Genomic DNA, 12023 nt, shown 5'->3' with positions numbered 1-12023 from the left:
CAGGAACCTTTTTGGAAAGTCAAACAGGGATCCCCTTGACATCAAACAAACCATCTTCCAATGGGGGAAAGGTCAATTCTCAAGCCCGGTGGTTAGGAGAGCCTGGAGTCTAGCAATGGGATTTAATATATGGCTAATATGGAATGAAAGAAATCAAAGAATATTTCAAGACAAAGAAAACCCTCCAGAGATGATTTGGAAGCGAACCCAAAAACTCATAAGAGAAACTATTCTATCGGATCCCTGGGAGGAGGAGGACTGGAAAACAACCCTAGAGGAAGGCCGAATCTTAGCCAGCCTAAATCTGGAGTATGGCATGGTTTATCCTCAAAAGAAAAGAAATCACAGCATTCAGAACCAGAGCCCATCCAAATTCAAATGCCCTCGTGAAAACTTCATCAAACTAAATTTTGATGGGGCTTCTAAAGGAAACCTATGGCTAGCAGGATTCAATGGCATTTTCAGAGATAATCAAGGACAAACCAGATGGGTTTATGCTGATCGGGGGGCATAATGAGTAATAATGAAGCTGAATTGATGGCAGTTTACCAAGGCATCAGAATAGCAATTAGAAACGGATATACCAAGCTGGAAATTGAAGGAGACTCACAGCTAGTAGTAGAGATGCTTAGGAAATTGAATAACGGGAAGGATTGGGAACAGGTAGCGAAGAGCTGGAGGACGGCAGGACTAATTCAGGACCTGGTAGATATAATGAAACACATTGACTACAAAATCATTACCCATGTTAGAAGGGACGGTAATAAAGCAGCAGACTTCCTATCTAACTGGGGTTGCAATGAACATGATGGGAAGGTAGACAATATATGGCCAACTCATATAGACAAGCCACGATGGGAGACCCTCAATTTAATCATTACTCAGGATGATAATGAGATTACAACTTCATGATAAAGGCTACAGATGGCCCCCGATCGGGGTGGAAGAGGCGGCAACATGTGGGAACATAATGAAGGTAGGAAGGTGGCAACGCAGGTCACCACGCAACAGTATAATTACACAGGACGTTGGGACGGCCTACAGGCTAGGCAGAATCCCGAGGAGTAGAGGCGAAAGAGCAATGAAGGAGGAAGGTGGTAAAAACGATGGCGATCAAATGATGGGACGTCGGGTAGCTGGCACAGGATTAACAAGGGTAGGAGAAGGCGGACTTGAAGACTGCATGAGGCAAAGAAAGGAGATGAAGGGAGTTAGAGGCTGGGAGGCACGCTCTGCAACCTGTCAAGGAAAGAGGTATGAATGCGTGAAATTGTCCACTGCTTTCTCTCATATCACTAGCAAGATTAAGGAAATGAGAAGAAGTTTAACTGTTGCAGAAGGTCGACGAAAGGATAGGGATCAGAAACTCATATATTTTAATATCAATCAGAAGACAAAGTGTGGGAGAATGAGAAAGGCTGGGGTCGAACTGAGCAAGGAAGGGAGTTAGATAGGTCAAGATAAGAGCATGCAAGGTTCACGGTGGGATACCGATCAGGGGCAGTCGGAGACGGAAAAGCAGATGGTTCGGGAGGAAGAGAAGACCCCCGAGCAGATTTACCAAGTCCATTCGAGGAAAGGAGGAATGGGGAAGGTCAAAAATCCCGAAAGAGAGCAGCAAGGGGAGGGAACGAACCTGGAAAAGAAAACTAAGGGGCCTGGAGGTGAGGAATTTACAGGGAACGCATCCTTCGATGTTGGGCAGGGAAGCAGGGCAGCTGCCAGGAACAAATCAACTCGCCCAGGTCATGGAAGAGGGCGTAGGGGCAGAGGAAGAGGTTGTCAAACCAACAGACAGGAACAGAGACCCCCATCTCCAGTTTGCCAGAGACGAGGCCGTAAAACCATGAGGCATATGGTGCAGGAGGCAGAAAAGGCTTATAATGAAGGAACCGATGCCGATATCCGCAGGATAATCCAAGAACTAGAAGCAAATGCAATGCAGGAAGATTCAGAACCAGAGATGGAAGACTGGGGTAACCTGATTCCTGACCTGGGTAATACCAGGGGACGCCTGTCTTTATACAAGCAGGCCTTACATGTTTACTGGGTGTTGAAGAGATTACTGGCAAAGGCAATGGAATAGGTGGCAGCGGAAATGGCAGAGATGGCTCAGGGCATTCCTAATTTGAGGAGAGAAATGAAGAATCTTCAGATAACTCTGCTCATGCAGGACAGCAAGCTGGAGGAGATTCAACAACAACTGAAGAAGATTGTTCCAGTGACAAAAGATGAAGGCACTCCACCTGAAAACATGGTAGATTAATCCTTCTAGCTGTGCTCATGGTTTTCCTTGATAGTTCGCCGAGAACAAGCTCTCTTTTTTCTATCTATAGTCTATAATGTCGATAGGAAATCAGATTAGCATTTTTGACAGTATCGTTTATTTGGCATGGATAGGAAGACTTATTCTTTTTTGTTACTGGTCGGCTTATAAAGACTTAAGGTGGTCAACAGACTCGGTTTCCCTTCGGGGCAGGTTGAGGCCACCAAATGTTTGTACTTATTTCAACCTGGTTAAATAGAAAATCAAAGGTCCTACTTTAGCTTACAAAAAAAAAAAAAAAACTTTATTAAAATATTATTAATACTTGTCTATGGGGTTTTCGATAGATGATGTTCGGGTGCATTGTTAAGGAAATCCTAGATGTTAAGTCAATGTTGCAATTCGCTACCCCATTCCGATGTTATTCTTGAACATGACCATGATGTAGCCTCGCTGTTGTCAAACTTACAAAAAAAAAAACATATTAATAATACATTAATAAGGTATTATTCTTGACTTCAATGGCAATATTAATATTAATAACCCAATATTACATGGTGCTTTTTAATATTTTATTTAGCTCTGATATTGCCCATTTTTAATATTAGTAGTTATAATATTTAAATTAATATTAGTGTTTCAATACATAGAAAAAAATTACTAGATACATTAATTTACCCTACATCTGATTTAATAAATATTTATTCATATTTTTATATTTTTGTTTCATAGGTTATTTTTCGTATGTTTCATGAGCTAACCTGTCACCTTCACCTCTCCTCTTCCCTTCTCATCCACAACATCTCTTCTATATATATTTATCTCTCAAATGTATTCATTTCCTTAGAATTTTTGTTGTGATGATAGATCCTCTTTCAAATTAGAAACATCGACATTTATCTTTCAATACTATGGAAAATTTGATGTCTCAATCTGCCATTAATGTTGTTATTAATTCCTAACTAATCGTTATTGTGAGATTTATATAGCAATTTGTGACTTTATCATTGCTACAACTCTGCACTAATGTTAGAATACTTTGATTTTAAGAATTATGGTTCTTATGTTTTCAATTTGGTTTAGTTTAATTATTGTGTTTATAGTATTTGATTCATGGTCCTATTTCTTTTATAAACAAAGTTTGGTTTGATAGTTTGTGATATACTACATTACATTTCACATGAGACTACATTTATGTTACAACAACCAATATGATCTTAATATTAGAACAACTCATCTTTGATACTTGTGTCATTTACTTTCTGCAAGTGTAAATTTACTTTCTAGCAGTTTAGCTCAAGAAGTGTGCTCTTTACATTCCTACAAACTGTGGATTGGATTACAAGTGTTTTTTGGATTTCTCTTGGTGACTTGTGAAAGCAGGTTAATATCTTTCCCAATGACATGTATTTAGAATACTACCACTACATATTGTACTAACACAAATGGTGCACCATTGTTCACAAGTTCCATATGAACCTCAGTTGATAATTAAATGTATAGACTTTTGTTTGTATTTTTGAACAATTAAAAGGTAAGTGAAAGGCTCATCATTTTTGGCATCGTTTCTGGGTGAATATAAAAATTGTAGTTATTATTTTATTGCTTGATTCTTTTTTTATTACTTGTTTTAGAAAAGAGGATTTCATTTTCAACATATTAATGCAATCATTTTTTTTTTTTTTTTTTTTTTAATATATATATATATATATATGCTTTCCTTGGATATAATGTCTCTTTAATTTTTCATGCCTAGAGTTAGAGATCAGCAAGGTAGATTTACCAAAAACCCCAAGAAATCTAACATTGCAGGTCAGTCTAAAGAGGAAAAGGGCCACAATCAACCAAATTACTTGACACTCCCACAACAAGCTCTCTTTCCAAAAAGAATCCTGAAATCGCTATCCAGAAGCCCAAGGTTGTACAAGCTTCATCATATGCACCAATGAAAACTCTATTTTCTAAAAATCTAAATATTGAGCATTTCCACTTTGAAGAGCTAAATTTCCCAAACTCTCCTAAAGCACCTTTTGAGGAATAAAACAAGACCGATGAAGAGATGGACCATGAAGTGAAAGAAGCAATAACCACCTTCAAATTCATTACACTATTTCATGAGTCTCGACAAAGGAATCATCTACACTTGGAGTCAACTGAAGAAAAAATGCTTGTAGAAGTACCAAAAACACTCCAAGGATAAAGAAAAAAAGGAAGAAATCCTTCGAGTTGGCACAAAATGATGATGAAATTATTGAATATTATGTTGAAAGTTTTAACTACAATATTCATATAGAAAGGTCAAAAAACCTAGCTCCTAAGATAGTACATGTCTTGTTATTAAGGGATTCCATATGATTGCATTGAACTCCTTAACTTGATGGGAGGTGGATATGTCTCTCAACAACCCTATGATATCATCGTCAAACTAGGTTGAAGATATTCAATGGGAACTTCAAAATATACTAAAGGATCCAAAGATATACTAACAAGAGTTGGAAATTCTAATGGTAGTGGGGTTACAAGAGTATAAATTGGGAATATGTTGGAATAATTTAAAATTGATATGGACTCCTAATTAGATATGTTGCATATGAACAGGAAGAAAGGGGAAGCAGAATTGGCATGGAAATATTTTTGTCCAAAGTGCAGAAGGAAGAACCCACTAAAGGAGTGTCTCTTAGACCAAATTGAGACGTGTAATATGTAGTGAGGACCATGTTACTAGCAAGTGTCCATCCTTGCCAAGACTTAAAGCTACCTACCAATAAACCAAGGAGCTAGAGTAGTTATGTTTCATTTCTCAAAAATAACAGTGGTATCCAAAGCCTCATGGTATGGTCCAAGACCAATCTCAATATTTTAAATCATATTGTAATAATCCTTCTATGCAATATTCTTCTCCTACATGTTTCTTTTCTTTCTAACCATGGATGGTTCCTCCACCCCAAAATAAACATTGGAAACAAGGGTGGATAAATCCCTCTTTTGGAGGCCCTCAACATGCCATAATAAAACCTCCCATGCAACTTTCTCCCTCTCTGCAAATGCAACCATCTACATCGACCCCTCCTCAACCACAAGTACCTTCACAAACCTTTCCTAACCCCAATAATAGTAAGGTAGCCAAACCATCCCATTGATAGTGCTAGATAATCTACTAACATTAAGGGGGTCTCCCCGGTATGAAGTCCCAATTAGACCTCACACCATTTCCAATTGGAGCCCCACCCAAGATACCGGCCCAACTTCCATCGTGTGTGTGTTTTTATCTTGGATCTAAGAGGCAAAGAGATAAGTGTGATACCAATTATAACATGTTATAAGAATGGGGACAAAATCATCCCTCCATTGATGACTTGTAGAACATGATATGAGAACATAACAACAATGTAATGAGTGAGAGGATACCTTAAAGAAGAATAAAATAGTTGAGACTAACTAAGACATACACATGTAAGAGGGTGATAGAGACCAAATGAAAATTATTTCACAATTAATCACTAACGTTAATATTGAATGAGGAACAAATATTCAAATCCAAAACACCAATTGCATGAAACAAAATAGTTCATAAACATGTAACCAATGTGTAAACCCACATACATCAACAACAAAAGAATGAATAGTCATTACAAGTGTCATTAACATGTATGAGAATCAATGCATGAATTGAAATCTTCTCATTAATATTGTCACCCATTCAAGTATAGGTACACAAGCTTGTAAAAACCCAATAGTGGGATGTGTTAGTTTTGTAGAAATTCCTTGTAGATTCAAACTCCATATTGTAATATGCTAATAAAAATGACTTGAATATACTCTACTCATCAGCGGAAACAATAAATGATCGATGAAATCTCGAAGCATAAAAGAGAAATAATTCAATCACATATAACACAATAATTTTATGGTGAAAACCACAACTTAAAACCCCTATTATATGTATATTTCATTAATAAAAAAAATATGAGAATATTACAATTCTTTTCTCAAGCCCGAGCAACCTTTACACTATCTCTATCTATCTCACTAGTTCCTAGACAAGCTCAAGCCAATACTTAGCCAATTTTTCTTCCTGCCAAGCTCCTATTTCCTTGCACACTTTCCTTGGGAATTAACCCATATTTAATTGGAAAATTCTTCAAATGTGAACTGTGCAATCCTCATAGAAATTCCTCTGATTTCATTCACCACCTGTACAATTCAGATGATTATACAATTGATATTACACTATCCCTGAACTCTAATCTCAACTAGGCCTTTCTCTGATATGACATACATGATTTAATTATGAGTGAATCTTCAGTTGATTAGTTGATCATTGCTAGTTACACCCACTACTGCAGGTTACACTCCACTACTGGATCTCCCACTAATTCCTCCATTAGTTGGAACGAGTTTAAATGAATTTAACTCAATTAAACCGAATTAAATAATTAAAACTCAAAATAACTCAACCAGGGCTCCTAAAAAACAAGAGACACTCTACATAGCTCTAGTTAGACTCTTAACTCAAATTAACTGAGCCAACTAAGTCAAATTAACTTAGTTAACTATTACAAGTTGTCATGGGATGTAGAATTACAATTTAATTCCTAATTTAATTCAAGGGAAAAATTAAATTAGGATTTTCTTGTTGCATTTTCAACACTCCCTCTCAACAAGAAAGGGATTATCTGCTACCCCGATCTTGCCTCTGTGAAACTCGAATTTGCATCTTGACAATGCCTTTGTCAAAATATCTGCATCATGTTCCTATGTAGAAATGTACTCCAGCAACATGATTCTCCTTTGCACACAATCTCGTATATGGTGATACCAGAGGTTGATATGCTTGGACCGATCATGAAAAAGTAGATTCTCCGAGAGTTTGATACAACTTTGATTATCATAGTAAATCATTGTAGGATCCATCTGCTGACAAAATAACCCAAAAAGGATCTTCCTCATCCAAATAGCCTCACAAGTTGCTTGACTAACAACCATGTACTATGCTTCTGATAAACTGAGTGCAAATGATCTCTGCTTCTTGTTGTACCAAGAAACTACTACTGACCAATACTGAAGATTCCCCCTGATGTGCTCTTCCTGTCGGATAGACTCCCTACCTAATCAACACCTGAGAAGCCTTGAAGCTTCACTCCCTTTATCTGTTTATAGCAAATAAAAAATTGAGTGGTGCCTCTAAGGTATCTCAACACATGTTTAGCTACCTTCCAATAGAGTTTGGTTGGATTAACCATGGCTTAACTAAATGGTTAACTGAAAAACACATGTATGGTCGTGTGTTCACCAAATACATAAGTGAACCCACAAGCTATCTATAAATAGTAGCCTCCACTACTTCACCTAAAGTAGCATCTTCCTTCCTCCAATTACCTGCTAGAGGAGTCTCCATGGGTTTTCTTTTCTCCATGTAGAACTTCTTCAGTATCTCATTGGCATACTTTCTCGGAGAGACAAATAGTTCCCTATCTCCTTGCCACACTTCCATACCAAGAAAGTAATGCATAAGCCCTTGTTCCTTCATCTTAAATTCTCTTTCAAGATCCTCTTTGCAAGATTTTATCAACTTCTCATTACCAGTTAAAATCAAATCATCGACATATAATACTATAATCAACAATTTACCTTCAACCACAATATGATAAAGGTTTGCATCTGCTTCACTTTTGGTGAAGCCCAACCCGGTGAAATAATTGTCAATTTTGGTGTACCAAGCATGGGATGCTTGTTTTAGTCCATACAATGCTTGCTTGAACTGTACACATGTGACTTTTTGTTGAAGGTCTCAAATCCTTCTAACTTCTCAATATATAACTCTTCCTCGATCACGTCATTGAGGAATGCTATCTTCACATCCATCTGATGTATCTTCCATCCCATTGGCACTGACAGTGCTAGAATAGATCTAATTGAAGAGTACCTTGCTATTGGAGCAAATGTCTCCTCGTATTCAATTCCCTCCACCTGAGAGAGTCCACTGGCCATAAATATGGCCTTGTGTTTATCCACACTCCCATCTGCTGCTTGCTTTACCTTGTAAAGCCATAGGAACTCACCACTAACTTGTCTATTGGTCCTGGGACCACTTCCCAAACATTGTTTCTGATAATGGAGTCATACTCCTCAACCATGGCATCAACCCATACTGGTTTCTTCACTTCTTCCTCGAATGAGGATGGCTCAACCTCTACACTCTCGCTCATCATAACCATGTATTTAGTGTACCGATCTAGTGACCTCCTCTTCCTGTGTTATGATGTGGGTGCTCCCACATTCTCCTTAACATCATGCATCAATCTGTCAACCTCTCTGGTGTGCTTCCTTCCATATCTGGAAGTATCTACATGGGTGGGTGCTTCCACTCTCTGCTCTTCTGCATGTGGTTGCTCCACATCATCCCGAGGTTCCTCCTTTCGAGCTAAAATATCCTCATCTGCATGTAACTAAATCTCCCTCTCAAGGGAACATCCCATGGCATTCTCTTCATTGAACTTCACATCTCTACGAACCACTGTCATCCTGTTGGACGGAAGGTACACCCGATAGTTGTGAGGTGTATAAGTGTACCCCACAAATATGCCCAAATCACTTATTGGCTCTAGATTTTTCCGTGCATCCTTGGTAACATGATAGTAGATTAATGAACCAAAGATCTTCAAGTGTGCCACATCTGGTTTCTTACCTGAAAAAGATTCTTCTGGTGTACTCATCCCGAGAATTGAATGAGGGCTTATGTTCTGCAAATAAACAGTTGTGTTGCATGCTCCGACCCACAAGTGTAATGGTAGGCCTTGATCATTTAAAATCACTTGTGCAGCTCCAACAATACTTATGTTTTTCCTTCCATCCACCCCATTATGTTGTGGGTTATGAGGTGCTATTAATTCTCGTCGAATTCCTTCTGATGCACAAAAGTTATTGAATTCATTCGACACATATTCTCCACTGTTATCGCTTCTGAGAGCTTTAACTTTCTTGCTAGTATATTTCTCGACAAGTGCTTTAAATTCAAAAAAATTAGTGAATGTCTGATATTTCTTTTGCATGAAGAAAATCCAGAACTTACGAGAAAAATCATCAACAAATATTACATAATACCTGTGCTTGGTCATGGATGTTGTCGATAATGGTCCACACACATCTGAGTGAACTCTATCAAGGATCACTTGCGCACGACTGCCTTTATCATGAAAGGAATATTTGGTGTACTTCCCCAATGTACTCCCTTTGCATGTGTCTCTCCGCTCTAGTGTACCCTTGTGTAATCCTGTAGAAATTTGTTGCATGATATTCAAGGCTCTGTAGTGCAAGTGACCCAATCTTCTATGCCACAACTTATCGATGTCTCAGCTCTACACTTTCTCTGCTTTTGTGCTCAAAGTAATGCAATATTCTAAATCCAATTTGTAGAGGTTCTCCACTCGAACCCCGATCCACTTCACCTGTCCTAAGGTTATGTGACGAAGGAAAGCCTTTCCCTTGCTAAATATCACATCGTAGCCATGGTCCTCCAACATGACAAATGAAACCAAATTCTTCTTTAAACTTGAAACATACGTGACATATTTTAATGTGAGAGGAGAACCAGACTCCCTCTGAAAGGTAACAATGTTGATGCTAATCACACGATATCTCACATATTCTCCCACCTCGATGTGAATCTGGAGGTCCTTCTCCTCTAATTCACTGAAGAACTCTTTGTTTCAGGTCATATGTATTGAGGCTCCACTATCTAGGTACCATACACTACCCATCACCGATGTCACCATGCAAGCAATGAGGGTGAAATCCAATTCGAATTGTGAAGCAAGAGCTTCACCTGTCACTCCTTCTGAGGGCTTCTTACTGACCTTCTTGTGCAAACATTTTGTGGCATAGTATCCTAGCTCATGATAGTGAAAACATTTAATCTTCAACATGTCCTTCTTCTTGCTACCCTGACTGGAATCTGATTTGGAATGGGATGACTTCCCCTACCCTTTCTTCTCCTTTCCAACAAAGGCATGATTATCATCATCATCATGCTTGGATGAGGATCCATCTCTGGTGTTATGCAAAATCTCTTATTGTACCAAGTCAGACCACAATCGCTCCCACTCTAGTAGCTTCTCTCTCCCATTAACAAAGTCCTGGTAGTTGTGCCAGCTCTTAGGAAGGCCTAGAAGAGCTAGGCTCACTAGACCATCTTCAAAAACTATAATATTGACACTTCCAAGATCATCCCGACATTGGGTGAACTTATTCAAGTACTTGGGTATTGTGTCTCCCTTCTCCATCTTGATTTTTTGAACTTTTCCTTCAGTGCCAACTTCCTATGGTCACTGTTGTTTTGAAATAGTCTGTCAAGGCCTTCCACATTGCAAATGGAGTTTCCTTACCATATAGATTCAATACAATATGATCTCGAACTCCTTCTAGGATAATCACTCTTGCCTTTGCCACACATTTTCTCCACTCTTGCCTTTGCCACACATTTTCTCTTTCTCTATGAATTCCTTAAGCCCATTGTCTTCCAACATTGCCTCCATCCTATCATTCCAAGCAATATAGTTTGAACTACCCTCAAGGGCATGTTCGAGTCTCAATTCATAGAACGACTCCTGCTGGCTCTAAAGTATGATACTGCAAATTCAATTTCTCATGCAAAAGAAAAACTCGTGTTCTCCTCTTCTATAGTGATTTTTGCTCTTATACCATGTAGAAATTCCTTGTAGATTCAAACTGCAGATTGTAATATGCTAAAACAATTAACTTGAATCTACTCTACTCATCAGTGATAACAATAAACGATCAATGAAATCAAAAATCATAAAAGAGAAAGAATTCAATCACACATAACACAATGTTTTGGGGAAAGCCACAACTAAAAACTCTACTATCTGTATATTACATTAATCAAAAAATATGAGAAGATTATAATGCGTTTCTAGAGCTCGAGCAACCTCTACACTATCTCTATCTATCTCACTGCTTCCCAGACAAGCTCAAGCCAATACTTAGGCAATTTGATTGTTGCCAAGCTCCTATTTCCTTGTGCAGTTTCCTTGGGAATTAGCCCATGTTTAATTGGGAACGACAAATATGAATTGCTCAATCCTCATAGGCCTTCCTCTTGTTGGGTTGTATTATATTTTTTCCACGACTAGCCCACGTAGTTAATTGGGGGTCTGCCCCCCCTTTGTTGCGCCGATTACATAGCGGGGGGTTCACAGGGGGTTTGAGGGGGGCGGGTAGCCCCCCTCTATGGTGTCTGGGGCAGTGCCCCGAGGAAATTTTTTTTGGACCCTATATTAGGTGGGGCGAACCTACCTATGGTTTTGTGCATGGTTTTCGCACATGGTTTTGGGCGCGATGGTTTTCGATCCATGGTATTGGATGCTTCGACATGTATATATATGTATTGTAACATTGAAAGGAACATAATGATTAATGAAAAATCAATCTGGTAATCCTGGTTTTGGGATCTAGGGGAAAATCTCTGTGTATATGTGTTTTATGTGTTATGCTCTCGTATTGTTTATTTTTCGTGTTTTAGAATTCGTATGTAGGTAATTTCTGTATGGGGTTAAAACCTACACCTCTGATTGCATGCACCACTTGTACAATTCAGATGATTATACAACTAATAGTGCATTGTCCCTAAACTCTAATCTCAACTTGTTCTTTCTCTAATCTGATGTGCATAATTTAATTATGAGTGAATCTTCAGTTTACTGGTTGATCGGTGTTGGTTACACCCCACTACTGCAAG

At 38.5% G+C, this 12023-nt stretch overlaps 1 protein-coding gene across 1 annotated transcript; it reads left to right on the top strand.

The window, feature by feature from the left end:
- The first annotated feature begins 513 nt into the window (after positions 1 to 513).
- LOC149261531 (uncharacterized) lies at positions 514 to 912 on the top strand. The gene has a single exon (XM_089369590.1). The coding sequence runs from the start codon at positions 514 to 516 to the stop codon at positions 910 to 912; it is 399 nt and encodes a 132-aa protein (XP_089225716.1).
- Positions 913 to 12023: the final 11111 nt, after the last annotated feature.

The sequence above is a fragment of the Pinus tabuliformis genome, chromosome 6, assembly GCF_031772625.1.
Source record: "Pinus tabuliformis cultivar Carrire ecotype Pingquan chromosome 6, CPIR1, whole genome shotgun sequence".
In the NCBI taxonomy this organism is placed as follows: Eukaryota; Viridiplantae; Streptophyta; class Pinopsida; order Pinales; family Pinaceae; genus Pinus; species Pinus tabuliformis.
This window is presented reverse-complemented; position numbering and strand designations above follow the sequence as displayed.

Coding starts and splice junctions, on each gene's coding strand:
- LOC149261531 (XM_089369590.1), top strand. CDS start 514: ATGAGTAATAATGAAGCTGAATTGATGGCAGTTTACCAAGGCATCAGA.